Source organism: Nelumbo nucifera, chromosome 1 (assembly GCF_055504915.1).
Source record: "Nelumbo nucifera cultivar China Antique chromosome 1, China Antique-T2T, whole genome shotgun sequence".
Lineage (NCBI taxonomy): Eukaryota > Viridiplantae > Streptophyta > Magnoliopsida > Proteales > Nelumbonaceae > Nelumbo > Nelumbo nucifera.
The window spans coordinates 118,781,345-118,799,080 of NC_142649.1; the positions used below are offsets into that span (position 1 = coordinate 118,781,345).

General features: G+C 36.5%; 1 protein-coding gene across 5 annotated transcripts; it reads right to left on the reverse strand.

Annotated features, from left to right (window-relative positions):
- Window positions 1–154: 154 nt before the first annotated feature.
- Window positions 155–17,605, reverse strand: LOC104601735 (histone-lysine N-methyltransferase CLF-like). Of its 5 annotated transcripts, XM_010265179.3 has the most exons (19): window positions 17,061–17,605; window positions 14,871–14,978; window positions 14,424–14,525; window positions 14,004–14,329; window positions 8,469–8,630; window positions 7,827–7,911; window positions 7,498–7,653; window positions 7,351–7,398; window positions 7,198–7,269; window positions 6,936–7,050; window positions 6,320–6,857; window positions 3,977–4,133; window positions 3,648–3,868; window positions 3,229–3,360; window positions 2,422–2,512; window positions 1,088–1,135; window positions 881–1,009; window positions 721–798; window positions 155–486 (listed from the first exon to the last, which is right to left on the reverse strand). In XM_010265179.3, the coding sequence occupies exons 1-19, from the start codon at window positions 17,121–17,123 to the stop codon at window positions 295–297; spliced, it is 2,823 nt and encodes a 940-aa protein (XP_010263481.1). In that variant the 5' UTR covers window positions 17,124–17,605; the 3' UTR covers window positions 155–294. The 5 variants fall into 5 exon arrangements, with proteins under 5 accessions (XP_010263481.1, XP_088750199.1, XP_010263480.1 ...); XM_088894073.1 differs by having other exon boundaries at window positions 3,998–4,133; window positions 6,320–7,050; XM_010265178.3 differs by having other exon boundaries at window positions 6,320–7,050; window positions 17,061–17,603.
- Window positions 17,606–17,736: the final 131 nt, after the last annotated feature.

Below are 17,736 nucleotides of genomic sequence, written 5' to 3' on the forward strand. Positions count from 1 at the left end.
AAAGCCGCGATATAGCCAACTACTCTTACATGGCTAAAAGCTTGCACCGACCAAAATCTAGATAATCAGATGAATACATCATCTCTTTATAGCCCTCACAGCGCTGACCATACTCGAAGGCCCTCGAAATAGAAAATAGAGACAATAATTGACTAAATTTGCAATGGGAGAACAAAAATTTGGAAATTCCTGGATGGAGATGTAAATGTCATCTCAACGCCAATGAAATTATGTTTCTTACACAATGTAAAAGAATGGCAAAAAATGGATTTGCTATTTAAGGAACTGCTTTAACTAAGCCAGCTTTTTTGCCCGACCACTCGAAGTAACTGCTTCCTCCTTTTTTGAACCTGTAGTTTCAGGCTTTTTTGCCCAAGCAGGAGCTCGATCTGGCTCATAACGGTAATCATAGAAAAGCTCCTCTCCAGCATTTATCCGTTCCTTGGCAAATATACCCACCCTGTGATCCCCAGCTACCATGATGACCTAAAGCAGAATTATGAGCAGCATGAGCAATCACGTAAACAGAAAATAAATAAAATGGCAATACATCATTTTTTCCTTTACCAAGAATTTTGCAATTTTACGAGTCCCAACACCTAAGACATCCAAAGCTAGTTCAAAGAAAGAAATGCTCCGAAGGCATTGAGCTTAACATTCCGTGCATGCTCATGAAAACAGAAAATGTGCATGAGAGGGAGAGAGAGAGAGAGAGAGAACCTTGGCATAGCAATTTGGATCAGGTGAATGATTGGCAAACTTCAACTTGTCACCCTTACGATAAGCATCAAGGACAAACTGAAAGAAAGAAAGAAAGGAGGTTATAACTAAGAAATCAATGAAAAAGAAAAACAACTATGGCTTCTGGTACAGATCATGCCTGATCATTCAAATTGAAAAGAAATGATGAATTTTCACGGTCATAAATCTTTCCACGCTTATCAGCTTCACGGTGTGAAATCAGTTCTCCAGTGTACTCTCCAAGGTACTCATGTTTGCCAACACTATTCTGGAGAAATTGAAGATTATTTATTTAGTACAAGAAGAAACAAATGATAATATAAGACCCATATGTAAGAAAAGTTACCTTTAGAAACGCCCCCCATCCAGATACATCGGATCTTCCAAGTAGAACCTGTTGATGCATATGAACCAAAGCTGAATTCCAATTAGAATGATGCCAGAGAAAAAGGTTCATCTCCACTTCTAACTACTTCAGTTTTTACTTGGGCTCCACATTTTATAGAAAAAATTAATAACCCATGCTGTTTATACATCCACACTATGCTGTATTTCAGCTGATACTGGGGTGGCATTCATCAATTCACAGCATGAAACTCTTCAGCCTGCATCCAGACTCGGTGCATCTGTGCTGTTTGAAATTTATCCTAGCACTTCTGTCACTCATTTTTTTTGGATATGTTGCTCCTTGACTGCCCAACACTATACTCCATGCAGCATAACTGATCTTACAACTGTTTTATAAAATTTTCATTCTATGGGTGACATCTTCAACATCTCCCTCGTTATAAATTATCGACCAAGGTAACAAAAGAGGTCACAATGAGTTATATCTAGGTTTCCATCCCAAGATTACACTGATTTGCACTCCTAATATTGTTAAATTTAAATTGCATATATCCTGTCGTAGTCCTACATATTTTAAAACCTCTTGTTTCTAATGTAACTTTTTTTTTGGTAAGTCATGTTTCTAATGCAATTGTTCATTAACATAATTTTGCATTTAATCCTTCATTAGTTTTGTCAATTAGTACTATGTCATCTTGAATATACTTGCTCAATTCATCTATGACAAAATGCTGAACCTTGGAGAAAATCCATTGTAACCATAAAATCTGATGTCCCTCTACATGTTCTAACATTAGTTTTTGCATCTTCATGCATGACCTTTATTTAAGCCCACATATCTCCCTTGGGAAACTATTATATGCTTTCTCTAGATCAATGAAAAATTAAAAACCATATGGAGATTCTCTCTTCTTCTCTCTGAACTTTTCTATCAACTTAGTAACCGTTGCTCAGTTATTTCCACAATAATTATTACAACTTTGTATATCATCATTGTTTTTAAATATGGGCACCATAGTTCTGACCACTGTTTTGTGAATTCAATTCAGAAAAATCGGATTTTGAATATAAAGAATTAAAAAATATGAATAAACTTTCTATAGAAATTTATTCTACTTAATGAAAGAGAAATACTGTTCATGCAGCTGCTATAAAGTGAAGTTATCATATAGAATTGGACACTATCAAGGCCAACAAGGTCAAGATAATATCATCATCCTTACTACCAAAAAACTCAACAGACTTATTCCAACAATATGGAGTAAGCTACAAGATATCTTGTATTGCAAATAACTAAATAAGCAAAAATCTTAATTGGCCAAGTAATATTACCCTTTGTTGTTGTTTGAGGAGAAGCTTCATGTTCCTGCATTCATAATTGTCACCTCTTTGGGACGGAACTCCAAGAGTACCATCACCGCAACTGTCATGAGATATCACAGAACGTAAATGAAAAAACTTTGTAGCATGCTAATGGTGAAAACTAAAACAAAAAATAAATGACAAAAGAGGCTATACAAATCAACCATGTTTTAAACAAATTCAGGAATAGATCCTCAGTTCCTCATGTAAAGTTGCTGAAGTGTACTAGGAGGTAACAGGGCTATCTTTTACAATTCTAAGTAAAGGCAACTATCTATTGTTTTCAATTTCCTAGCTATCTGATGAGGCCTTGGCAAATAATCCGACTTTCAATTTCCTAGCTAGTGTGTTGGTTGTAATGGATGGTTGGAAGGAACCTCTCCCTTTACTGCTTTTCTTATTATATTTAATTCAATTTATCTTCATCTTTCAAAAAGAAAGTGGTTAATGATTATAAAGGTTTCAGTTTACATCTTTCCCTCAGGTGATGGAGGTTTGAACCTCAGACCTAAATATTAGCTCTTGCACATCTGCAATTCTTTCATACCATCATTTCAACTTGTTAAACATTAACAACTTCAACTTAATTATGCAATTTTTTATATTTTAAACGCAACTACATCAATTGTTTCATTAGAACTTCCATGAAAAACAATAACCGATGACAGCAATACTGATGCAATAAGAATAAATGATAAATAAGATGAAGAAATCGAATTCTACAACCATCTTAAAATTGCAAATTCTAGAAAGGAAAAAGGGGGAAGCAAGATATACCCAACCCAGCAATTTCTACAAACATCTGGATCACATTCCCTGTCTGCTGCAAAACATGGACATTGACGACTTCGGCATTGACTCTTGGCACAATGACAACCTCTGAACCTATTTTTACAGCTCTTAGGGCACCTATATTGGAAATTCGAGGAGAAAATGAGTAGAAACAGTAGAAACCAAAACACTTACTTGAGATAAACATATTTAAGCCTAGATTGAAATAATTGCTTGAATTAGTGAAAAGTTAGAGAATGTCCTTTAAAAAAATCCATGTATAGAACACATTTCCTAATGGAAAATCCAAGAGAAAATACAAAGAAAAACGTATAAGAATCATAATAACACAATAACGACCACAAATCTTCAGGGATAAGCTATTCAAATACATATATTCCTCTCAAAAATTTAAAGTGACTTACCCGCAGTATTTCTCACAGCAGGTTCCATTTAGAAGACAAGCACACTGCTTTCCACATGCTGACTTGCAATTACAGGGGTTAAACTGCCGACATGGTTGATCCTTCCTCTCAGTAATCCGTTTCCTAATTGAATGGTAACCAGCAGATTTCCAAGTATACTTCAACCGACGAACTCTACCCCTCCTACGCACAAATCTTGATCTTGTTCGCAGTTCACTACCCTGTAGTTTGTACCAAGCAAGAAAAGGGGGAGAGAGAAGAGGTATTTGCTTATTGTCGGAGAAGAAGGGCCAGATACTAGATGTACAGAAGCATAAAAATATACTAACCATAGTATCATTATAATCAACCTTGGAATGGCCTTCAACCAGAGAATTTGTACCATCACCTACTCTGTTTGATAATTTATTTTCCGTGCAACTCATGTACTGATAGACATCTGCACACGTCTTCATTCCATTCAAAAGGTTCCTTGCAATTAAACAGCTGTTCAGAGAAACAAAAGAACCCATACGAAATGAATAACCAAATCAATGCAAGGATTCCTAGAACTCTACATAGAAAAAAATCTTGAGCCATGATATTCTAGAAACCTTACAGAAGGACAATGCATTCCTTGTTTATTCTTCTTCAGTAATTTTTTATCTTGCTCCCCTTTTTTCAAGAAAATTGCCACACCCTTGCCGAACAGAGAAGAAAGAATCTAAAGGAAACCAAAAGGGAAGAAAAACGTAACAACGCCACAGTCCAAGTTCTTACTGTTCTTAATTTATGTTTCTATTTTGTTCAAGTCAAGAAATGAAAGGACAAGGTGCTAAAAAATGAAGTCAAAGGAACCAAGGAGTAGATTCAATAGATGATAAAATGACAAAAAATAAAATAAGATGGTTAGGTGGCGTGCAAAGAAGACCATGTACAGCACCTATAAGAAAAAAGTGGTCTGTTTGAAGTTGATAGGAACAGACCAAAAAGGACTTTGGTTGTAGTAAGAAATGATTTAAGGGTCCATTTGATTACCCGAAGTAGGCACCTAGAATCAGAATTGGAAAGGTCCATTGCAATTCCAGCTGTTTGGTTGGTTGGAATGGGATTCCCTCATATGTTAGGATGGCCTTTACAGACTCCCTGGGTATGAGATTCCCAACCCTTCATCCATCCCTGCCAACGCTCCCTACTTGAACAGCCAACTCCCCTTCCCTCCCTCCCTCCCTCTGTTGTTGCCGCTGCTAAAACCACCAGCAGTCAGTTTTCAATTCCGATTCCAATTTAGACCCTAAGCATGAACCAAGCAGCCCTAAGCACTCAAAATTCAAAAATGGATATGGCATTGGATAGAATAGAATGGAAAAACAGGATTTATGTAGCCAACCCCATACAATTGGGAGGACAAGGCTTAGATGATGAATCGACGATGATAATTTCAAATCATAATAGCTTTCTTGCTTCTAGTCTTGGTTTTGAGTTATTTATTCTTCAACCTTGATCTTGACCAACACCTCACTAATTTACTTCCTAATAATATTTTTTTGATTCTTAAACCATTTTTCAAATCTCTCAATCTCATTGTTGCCAACCCCTTCACCCCAAACCACTCGCCTTGTAAAATATCATTTTCTTCCACTCATGCCTTCTATGGTTCTACCCAGTACCACATTAACCTCCTACACAGACCAAAACCATTACAAATACTAGTCACCAGCATACTTAAGAATTGACCACTCATAGAATACAAGAGGGAAGAGTTCCACTCATATGGGCTATTTAGGCAAAGAGTTCCAGGCAAATCCTCTGTTCATCCTGGACATTCTCCACAGATTAATATTCAGATAGGTAATACCATAAAGCCTAAGAGGAACAAGAAAGACTAGAGAACTCTTGCAACATTTGATTCATTATTTTGACAATCTCATTTCATTAGTAACCACATATCACCAAAGAAACCAACTGGACAATTAGAATTGCCAACAAACCCATTTCTCAAGGGACATCAAGGGAGAAAGCCACCTTTGCCCCTATTATGTTAGTTCGGCATGTCCCCAATCAGATTAGCATCAGTTTCAGATTGGGGGGTGGGGGGTGTTCAGGAATGATTTTAATATTGTATAATATAATATATATTATGACTTGCAAATAACTTCTATGGGACTTGAACCCATCTCTTTGGTAAACATACAACATCAAAACCAATTTGTCAATAGATCTTTACTAATTTCATGTAAATATAAGCACATATACCTTATATAATCAGATAGGATCATAATGAAACGGATTGGGGTGAATTCTTGTTCAATCTAATTATAAATAGATCAATTTTGAATTGCCTTTAATGATAAACAAAAAACAGATTGAAAAAACTAAGTACATTATAAGAAAAATATCAATCTCTAAGAATTTTAAGTACCTAAAATAGTTGAGAAGATTAAGTTGTATTGTCTGAATTCTGGAACAAAGCAACTTATCAGGCAAAATTCAAGACTTTCATTTAGGAATATGTTAAAATTATCAGGAAGTTTGATTGGATGCTGAGGTAATACAAGTTTGTTATTTCAAAATTCTCAAAATCACATTCCCAGGGATCACCTGGCAATACAAATAAAAATAAATAAAATCTACATGCACTTAAAATAGTCCTTCCCAAAGATAGCTTCTCAACATGGCTGGAATGTACTAACCTATTCCTTCCAAAAATTTCCAAACCTTTTGCAAAAAGGCCCTTCTCGATAGTTTTCCAAGATTTATCACCTGTTGCTTCATTTTTACAAATGCTTTCATCAACAAACTCTTCTTTCTTTGAGGTCTCATCACTAATAGCCTCTGGTGGGCCTTTAACCATCTCATCAGATGGTTCATCATGACCATTAAATGTGGATTTGCTACTGTCCTGAGCTGGTAATTCCTTCTTCTTAGGCTTTCTTGTAGGTGGAGTTTTTACTTTTCGTTGTGAAGAAGTAGCCTCTTCATTTTCTTTGCGTGAATTAGACCTAAGCTTCATATCTCTTGGCCAAACGCATCCACTCACAACGAAGTCAGAATCAGAAGCAATCATTTTTTTCTGTCTCTTCCGCATGCAAACAAAAACACGTTCAGCAACTCGTTTGCTGTTTCTTTTGTGAACTCCACATTTTCCAACAAGCTTAGCCTTCTGAGGTGATGAAGAATTGTGGATGGAAGAATTATCCTGCCTGGGTCTTATCTCTGACTCGCTGCTTTCTGATGTATTTCTCGCATTAGATGAAGCACTTTCACTCTGGTTAGACTTTAGCTTTTTGCCAACAGATGAACTAGTACCTTTCTTTCTGGGAGATATTTGGTCCCCAGCACTACCAGATGAAGGAACTGGTTTTTCTTCAAGACCATTGTGCACAGGAGAGCTCCTTATAGCATTGCTTTCCAGTTTCTGGGCCTGAGACATCATTTAACTTGAGACCACATGAGTAAAGCAGGACAAACCCAGGGATTAATGTATCAATTTGGATCTTTATACCAAACTTTTATGGAGAAGTACAAGATAAACAAACAGCAACCATATCCAGCACATCAAATTACGTACCAGCCGGTAGCAATTCACACCACATGGTACATTTTCCTCATCTGTGTAGTTCCATGGAAGCTGTTTCTCAGCCTGATATCATAGGAACAAATAAAAAATAATTTAAGTCCAACAAACATCTAAACAACGTGAACCTCAAGATAATCAACATACAGGAAAGACAAGATCCTGTGAGCATCCATGCAATCTACAATCAAACACCTGCCAGAATAAAAGATGAAGTGCATCAGAAATAATTCTTGGAAGAAGTGATCACAGAGATCATAGCACAACATAGAGAATGATAACAATGGTTCTTACTAGACATCGCCGACAAAATAGATTGTCAAAAGAATCCAGTGCTGCATCTAAATCTTTATCAAAAAATGAATCATCCATTTGTGTTTTATCATCAGTGCTACCCTTCTTCTCGCACTGTGCATCTTTCTCTCCCTTCATAAGAATTTCATATCTTGCCTGTATAGAATGTTTGACGTTGTTTCATACCTCTGTAAAGCCAGCACAAGATGATTGGGAAACAGCTGGACCAGAGTTTCACACTATGACCAGTTTTTCAAATAAATTCTTACTATAACTACAAAACTAGTTCACAAAAACTGGTATCACACTTCTTATCATTGGAAGCATACCTTAACCTCACAAGGACTTCTAGAAAAGCACTGTGCCAATGAATCCAGCACAGCATCTGATAAACCAACCTCTTGGATGGTCATTCTGGAATAGAACATGAAGGGCAAAGTGAGTATCCCTTAAAGCAGAACTAGAATATAAAAGCTTCAGAGAACAAAAAATACAATAAGAAATAGTTAATAGACATCAGATAAGTACATTTTGAAGTAACTGAGAATCTAGTCATCTACTCAGGACCCATATGAAGGCACTCAGGCATGATATATGGCTTGACACATCCATGCATGCCCCCAAATTAGTAAAGACTAAACACAACATGGCATTAAATAGAATGGAATGAAAACAGGACCCATGTAGCCAACTCAATATAGATGGGATGAGGCTTGGATGATGATGATTATGAAACATAACAGACAGTCTCCACCATATGTGATCCAATTCATGAAATCATGAATTTACTGTTGAGAATATCCTTCCACACAAGAAACAAAACAGAAAAAGAGCAGAATAACAAACAACAGCCCTCATAATTTACATAAAAAGAACAACCATTAATTTCTAGAGGTTAGAAATCTTAAGAGCAGGAAAAGAAAAAGAACCATTAATTCACAAACTTCATTTGGTTTTATGGATATACCAACCGAAGGATATAATCTTCAGAATCCACAAATTCTCTCTTTTCTTCTTCCTCCTCAACTATTTCCTCCTCACTGTCACTGCAAATTAGAGCTTCTCCACCATTTTGATCATAATAAATTCTCCTTCGACCAACCACCGACTGATCCTCGGTCATTCTTTGGTTCCTGCATGGATTTGATTATGGAATCACTCAATAACCAACACAAGTTTAAAATAATGAAATTTATAAAATAAAATAAAAACTAGCACCAGCTCAAATGATAAGTGATCTTCAAAATAAAGCAGACTGAAAATTGAATGCACAAACACATATTCCAAAACAGAAGGGCATCCAGAAGAAATGCTCAAAGCATTAAAATTAATCACACAAACAACAAAATTAGTGAATTATTCATAAAAAACAAAGCCAACCAATTAAATAGTCTAGCGTAAAAAGTAATGGCATAGAAAGCATTTCCACGGTGAATTAGCATTTTATCTAATGCCAGGAAGCGAAAATAAAGATGGTCCATTCCGGGGACCAGACTAAAGAAAGCTTAGATGGCTTTTGATCAGAAAAAGGCAAATGTAATTTGTCTGAAGCTGATGTGGGATCTTTGTGATTCAGCACTATTCTTACAACCAACTTAGGTCTAGCTGCATAGCACAAACAAAGAACTAACAGAGGAAGAAAAGAAGAGATGGAAATAAGATGAAAGCCATAGGCAAACACACTTAAGGGTAAGGGCAATCACACCCCCAACTTGGCAATCAGACCAAATTCTGTAGAGAATTTTCTTTGTTCATTAGCAAAAACCTGTTCTTCAAATGAGCCTTACAAGTTTAATAAGAAAGAAGCTTCCGAAGGAAGAAACTTCCCCCCCCCCCCCCCCAAATTAGCTTGCCCAACAAGTCACTTGCAAAAAAAAAAGCTAGATTAGAGTAAACCTGCCCCAAACAATTACATACGTAAAGCCAAACAAAGGGAAATTACTAGACTATGACTTGTCCCCAAACATGCAAAATTACAAAATACCCTTACTGTCCAGAAATGTAAGAAAGTCAAATAAGCCCTGTCCAGCAACAAACTCAACCACACAAAGAGCATCTTAAGGTGGATTGAAGACTCTAGGGTCTTCCCAAGTTGATCCACTGCTAACCCAGCTCCCATGTGGGCTCCGCTTCATCATAATGATGCCAAATAAGCATAGGAGCAGCTTTGGTTCTCTTTTGATATGCCTTGAGTTGATCCCTATCAGAAGCCTACAGCAGGATAATAATAGATTATCATATTGCCATGGCTTCTTTTTTTATGAAAAAAAGAAAGCAAATTGTATTGTTGAAAAATAGTAGGTAGAAGACAACTCCTAACAGGCAGAATTGTTGTTGTTCTGTTTTATTGATAAATCTAACAGGCAAAATTGCTATCACTCTTGCAAGGACTTAAGCTAGATTATTAGTAGCTTGCCCTTAGGTTGGTCCACTTTAACTAGTGAAGAGAATTAGCAGGTGGTTTTAGACAGGATGCCTTTTGCGATAGTAGGTGTATCGTGTATGGTCTCTTAGGATCCAACTTAGAGAAGCTAAATCATTAGCTTCATTGCCAAACAGTTCATTGGGGTGGGTTCCTAGATCAGCCAGTGCCTGACTTGCATGCTAGAGGAGGGTAGAAAATCAACCTTGTTTGGGGAATTCCAGGTCCAGAGACTGATACACAGTGGTTGTTCCTTTGTTCACAATCTAAAGGTCTTTCAGATTGTTAATGAACCAACAAATAGGTAGAATATATGTGGCACCATTCGTTTCTCAGATTATAAAGAGCGGGGAAATCGGTCAATGGGATTGTGGTTCCCATTGACTCCTTTTCCCATGTTCATCTTCCGGATTCATCTAGGACCCATGGAAGAATCACTTTCCTGTGTATCACTTACCTGGGTAAGTGATACCAATCTCCCAGGTGGGCAAGTAACTTTTCCACCTGGGGGAAAGGTTGACAAAACAGGCAAGTTTTTCCTAGGTAATGCTTGCCCAGGTAAGTGAACTTACCCAAGTAAATAGCTTTCTAATAAACGAGCAAGGCCTAAAAGGACAAAAGCTTTCTTCAACGCATGCCCTATAGAGCATCAATTCACTATATCAAACAAAAATAAAATAAAATTAGTTCAAAATGAAGCTTACCACATTCATGAGAATTTAATAACCTAGTCCAACTAGGAAGTAATTTCCACAAAAATTTTACCAAGAAAAAAAGGTTGCTACAAAAAGTCCTACTTCTTTGCTTCCAAAGATGGAAAAAGGAACAAACCTCGACAAAATCCACTCAATGGAGCTAAAAACTTCAGACAGTCATAAAAGAAAAAGCTGTCCGATAAGATCTAGCAGGTATCACTGAATACCAAAATTAAAGTGAATGAAATTTTATACCATGGAAGAATCCTATCTTTGAAGAAAATGATCAACAGAATTCAGGTCCAGGTTATCTCAACACATGATCCATCCAATTCAGAACAGAGATACCCTTTGTACACTAGGTGAGCCAAAATATTATCTAAGAAAGCATGCCACAGAAATGCCCCCACCCTTGGAGGAGCTGGCACACCTACAAACTAAGGGCATAAAATGCATCTTCCACATTCCTTCATAAATAACCATATATACATATATATATAGAGAGAGAGAGAGAGAGAGAGTAAAATATCTCTTGATTTTCAAGCTTCTAAACCTGCTTCATCCACCTTAGAAGGAAGCATGATGGATTCTTAGTTTCTTACAGCTGCAAAAATTCATTCAGCCCCTTGTAAAAAAGAGATCTTGTAAAAAATAGACACTTCACCAACTCATCATCAATAATCATGAAACAAACAGATACCATAAAATAGAATCAAAGTGAGTAAATACCCTAAATGACATTATCCAATGTTGGTCCCAGATATTTGGGGACCTTGGAGGGGCTGACTGGATTCAATTCTAGCCTTTGGCATTTTTTTCACACAAAGTGGCCACTCTCAAACCCAAAATCAATGTTTTAAAGCATGGGAGGCATGACACAACATGAGGCATTCCACTACCAAGAGGCATGAGGCGTAGTTCAGAAAATAAGAGGCATAAGCCTCCTTAAGAGGAAGGGGAGGAGGAAGAAGAGGAAGGGTGATTTTTAACACTAGTTGAAGGGGGGGGGGGGGTCTTTCCTTCCTTACTCTTCCCTTTTCTTTTCTGATTGAGGTGTGCCTCCAGGCATACACCTCTCACGCCTTTTAAAACACTGCTCAAAGCCATACTCTCATACTTGCCAACCTTAAATTTTATCATTACACACACCAAGCATTGGCCCATGGTGAGCAGACACCCTAAAGGTGATATATATCTGAGGTGCAACTTCAGTCGGGTTATGTTCAGATTTTGTTAAGATTCGAAAGGGCCCAAGTAATAGTTGAAATTATTCAAACTGGGCAACCCAACTAGCACCCTTAAATAAATCATGTAGCTCATCAATGCAATTCCAGTCATTACCCAAAACAACAAAAGAAACACCCATTCCCCAACTTCACTTTCTGGTTGAGGTTGATACACATCTATGGGTCTTATGATCAGGTTTGTCATACAAACTACAACAGTTCTGCTGCCATTGTAATCACAGGTCAACATACACCAAACAGTACTTAAATCAGCATTTCCTCCATCCCCAACAAAAGTTTTGATACACACAGATCAGTTCCTGGTCATCTAGGCTCCCATGAACCAGGTTAGAGTGTGTTCTCAGATCTATTATGGGCTGATGTAGGTTTTTTGCATGTGTACAGCGTGTTTAATCGTCCTACCTTCAGTCCAGACACACCTTATGTGCCCACAATCTGAGAATCCTAGCCATACAGCTGGAAGTCCTATAGCATCAACATCAGTAGTTTGCAACCCCAGAACCCGGAAAAAGAGAAACAAAATTGTCTTGTTCGATCAGGCCACAAAAGATAAGAGTACCCAGTCCAATTGAAAAAAAAAAAGAGTAAGAATAAAAACTCATATCTAGGGGGGGCAAATGCTCAGATACCATGTTTTCTGCCATACAAAAGAGTTAGAAGAAGACAGTTAACTGTAAATACCAAAAACTGGTGGCCAGTTAAACCCATTCAGATGAGTTATACCCAATAGCTTGTGTCAACTCTGTATTTACAGAAAATGACTCTACAAAATGGACTTGACTCAAAATCCATTGAATCAAGTTCCAATTTGACTCACTGAGCTTAGAACAATGAATCAAACAACTTTACAGAAGAATGTTTGTGTGGGTGTGCATTTGTGTTCTCTAATTTAATTAACAATTTTATCTCTTCCCTTTCTAAATTTAGAATTAATTTTAAGTTTCTCTTATTTCACTTGTCTCTCTGCACAAATTCTGCTTTTAGGGTTTCTATGTAATGGCTTCTCTGGAGATCTTGAGATCTGGTGTCTGCAATGCACATATTGGTCCTCCACATGGTGATTTTGTCAGTCAGTGGTTAATCACACCCAACAGCATTATAGTGCATTCTACCCAGAGAACCAAATTTGAGCTTTTACTTTTCAAGTATAAGGCAAACCAGTTGAACTTTGAATGTTGGAAGAAAGTAGAAACACTGTTGTGGATTTGATCCATTCAACCAAGGAACAACTTCAACTGCCAGTAGACCTCAATACCCTTTTTAGTCTAGATGTAAGCATGCATAGTGTACCATATCCAAACAGATAAATTTGAATAGTACATTTTTTTACTGCAATCTCTTGCATCATTGTCTCAGAAACGAAGTGTTGATGAATTTCTTCATCATGCTAATTAAGTTTTAATGAGTTTATTCATTTTTTTTGTAAATAATTACTCTTTTATAAAATTTTCCTGGTTACCAGTTGATGAAACAGGAATCTCAGTTAAAGGGCCAGTCTACTCTAAATATAAGGAACTAAAGGCAAAGGGTACACAAAGGGAAAATTATGGGTTTTTAAAAAACTTTACACGCACATGATTCACATGCAAATGAATCTTGACAGATTGCTAATAGAGGCAAGGTTTTTGTCCAATGACATCACCTAGCAAGGGAGGTCTTAGTCCATTTTGAAAAGAGAAGGGAGGTTTAGTATTTACAAGAAGTGTCAAAGGAGATTGTGACTAACAGCAGAGACAGCCATAGATACTCAACAGAATTTAAAAAAAAAAAAAAAACAGAAAGCATTATAAGCAACCATTAACACATCAAATTCTAGCACATACAACCATTATTTTTTTATTGATAAAAAAATAATAATAACCACCTGACAAAAATCATACCAAGAGGACTCTTCCCATGAAGATAATGAGTCATCTAGAGAAACAGGTTGCAAGAGTAAGACCATGCAGATAAACAAGCATAAAAATATAAAACTAGCCAATTTCATGTCATTTGTCAATTCAAACACTGATATTAATCACCTATAAATAACCCATATTTTACAATAATATATATAAAAGGAACATCCAATATGGCATACATCGCAGAATAAATATGACAAAGGAAAATTAATGTGTGCAAGTACATAGTTGCATGACACACCTATCCAAAAATATCCATGTAGTATAAGGAGGCAATTTCTTCACTTCTGGAAGCTTGATGGGGCGAACAACATTCTTCATTCCGAAACTAGAACCTACAAGAACTGCTGATGAGGCATAGCTATCTTCCTGAGAACCATTCTTATCCTTTTCACCATTAGTCAAATCAAGACCATTCAGCATACCAAATGCATCTCTTTGCCTCTTTGTCAGCAGGTCTAGATTTTTTTCAGTATTATTTATCACACTGTTGCTTCTCTCTTTTGACAGTGTATAAACATGATTTGTAACACCGATCAGCTTTTCATTGTTTTCCACCATTCTTTTCTGTAAATAAATAAATAAGCAGCTTATACTTTCAAGGGCTAGAACCATTAGAATACAAGCTCCAATATTGAAAATAGGTACCAAGAAAACTCACCTTTATAAAGATGCATCTCTCAACAGCAACTTGTTTCTTCAAAGAATCAATAACTGACAGAATGTCCTTGGAACTTTGATTTGATCCTTGGACCCCCAACATCTGTCAAATCGATGTATAATTAGAAGCAAATTGAAAACATTGGAGAACAGAAACATAATGTGCCTAAGAAGTGTTATAAAGGAGGAGAATCTATAGTAATCATTTTAGCAAGGTTCAAAATAACTACTAGAAACAACTGGCTTTTTAAGTTCTCTGTTTATTATCAGAAAGAATGATCAAAAGGATTTCATTCATGTAGTACAATAAGTAAGAAAATCCATAGCATTTTATGTAGTTGGACCATATGGAACTAGTACATAGCTGACATTTTCAAGAGAAGTAAAGAAACCTTAGCAGAATGTTCCTCTAGGTCTTGTAACCCCATGCTAAACAAGTCGAACTTACCCCTTTCCTTGCTAATAAATCATCTAAGCCACTAATTGATCTGGGAGTCCACCCAAACAAGTAGTTCTGCCTGGCAGCCAAAGATGTCCTAGAGTTCAAAGTGTATCTCTGCATGCAGAAATCCAACCAATAATTACTTGACAGGCATGCAGTTCTGCTACAACTACATTTCAACCTGATGAGAAGGCTAATTTTAACCTATAAAGAAGAGCAACAAGTTCAACTCGAAGGAAATTTCTTTCAAGACAATGCCTAGACAAAAAAGGCATCCTTGGACGGTTACCTTGCCCAAGCACCTACATATTTTTATATAAAGTGCCACATAATGTTTTTATATTTTTGTTTTATGATATTAATAATATTAAAATAGATATTATTACACTAAATTATTCATTTTTTCAGGTTTATAATATGCTTATTTATTCTTATACCAGTTTCTTTTTATTATTTTCTTATTTGTTTGGGTTTAAATGGCACACAAGTCGGTGACATAGTCTTGAACCCTTTAATCCTTCAAAACTGAACCTATAAGTGAGAAAGAACTTGAAGATTTGTGTGCCATTTAAACCCAAACAAATAAGAAAATAATAAAAACGTATAAATGTGAAAGAACTTGAAGTTTTTACCCAATCAACACACAAGAGAAACCCTCTACTTCTTTGTTCTTTTTCTTCTCGTAAATATGTTGCTTTTCTATGCTTTGATATGAGGTTACTATTTCATGAGGATTGTGGTGATTATTAGTTAAAGATTACTGCTGATTACTATGAAACCTAGGGAGCTACTCTAGGATTTATATTTTATTTTAAAAACTCATCACCTGAGTTATGAATTTAATAACCATAATCTGTGTTCTGTAAATCCAGAAAGTTCACTAAGCCATACATGCTTGTCTACAAACTCTACACCACCTATTAAAAGATAATGAGAATCTCCTTCTTAGTCTACCATTTGGCCAAATTCACGACCAGATTTTATGAGTTTAAGGCTTTAAGCATTACACGATAGTCAAACATAGAAAAATTGTTATACCTTTCATCCTCAACATTGTTCAGAAACTTCATTAATTTCAACTTTTTATTGATAATGGTAAAAGAACTGTATTAATTTGTAAAAGTAAAAAGTATCAGTAAAAAATCCAATGGTTTGAACCAAAAGGAAAATCTGAAACTACCTATGATTTCAGACAGGCTTCCTACCAAACATACAAAAATTGAGATGATAGTAACATTCCTCATCCCTTCTCTTGCTAGATTATCTTCTAGTGAGAGGTGAGACAGGGAACCCAATGGAACAAGGGCTTCACTCTGATTACCAAGGATTCCGCCTCTCTGATCTGCTATGAGGGTATCCCAAGGCCAATACTGAAATTCCGATCCTCATTCACCTTGTTCCCAATTATAAGCCTCCCTCAGTGATTACCTTGTCATTAAATTCAAACTATAATTGCCACTTTGAAATTCCTTAAAAATCAGGCATTATTAAAAAGCAAAACACAGTGTAGTTGTACGCATTAGCCCTAATGATACATTTAGCCTTAGTTTGGAAGGAGTACAAATACAAATTTGTAGAGTGCAAAACCTTGTATTTTATATTATTTTTATATCATGTTGTATGTATTTATACCGTACATATTTGTATTTGTACTCTTTCCAAACTGAGCCCAAATATGACCCTTGAATAAATTCATATAATGACACCACGCAACAAGTAATGATACCGGAGAAATGGAGAAAGTGTGATCCCTGCGTAAGGCTCTCTAAACCCAATTACCTAATTAAAAGATCAAACAACTGCATTCAAATTAATCAAATCATACAGAGGGTCTGAAGTTCTAGTTGGTAATGTAAGGAAGGAAAGCAAGGAGATAAAATTTTTAACGTTGAATGGATTTCCTATTTTATGGAAGACTCTGAGTTGACTAGTGCTTATGACAAGTTTTTTTAAGTAAACTCTAGTTATCTTCCTTTTTTCCATTTTTGCTTCGCTTACCCGCCTTTGAAACAAATGCATCCATCTCACCATTGTTACTAGACAACAAAGGTCACTGTAATTCATTTCACCGCACTCTGCAATAGTAATGCAGGACCCGTAGACAATATATATAGAGAGAGAGAGAGATAGAGAGAGAAACAAGAGAAAAAGATGGGCCATTGTCCATTGAGGAAAGGAAAAAAGAAAAGGGAATACCTGAGAGTCCTTAGAGGGATCTGATCTGCTGGCGGAAGCCGAAGGCGTAGCCCTCGACGACATTGAAATCGTTGTAAATGTGGACGACGCAGCGTAAATTGAGATGCAACAGTTAAGGCGGACGACGATTGTGTTGAGAGTGGAGTTTTTGGCGGATCAGCCTTGGAAACCCTAATTTCCCGTGGGAAAGATGGGCGAATGGTTGGAGAAGGCAAAAGCGCGCACAGCGCCGTCCAATGCGAGATTGCAAGTAGGAAAACGCGTCAGATGCTGAAATTGAATGCGATGAGGATAGCGCGGGCGGGGAAATAAAATTGGGGGGAAAGACCTGAGATGGGGCGTCGTTGCTTTTATTTTGAAATCTAGTGGCGTACCTTCCCTACTTCACTACCGTATCTCTCTCTCCCCTACTAGTTCTTCGTAGAATCGTAGTTTGTATAATAGTTACCCGGTTTTTATTCTTTTCAATTAGCTACCTGGTTCGCTTGTTCCATGGCTAATTCGTCTGTAGGAAATATTTCTTCAAATGATGGAATTGATTGAAAGAGATGGTAAATACATATTGTTACTTAGTAAAAAATATAAGTAAAATTTAATGCGATTGATTGATATCCGGTGGAATGCACTTGTTTGGGTTCTTACTTTAACAATAAAGAATATCCATTTATTAAGTTTA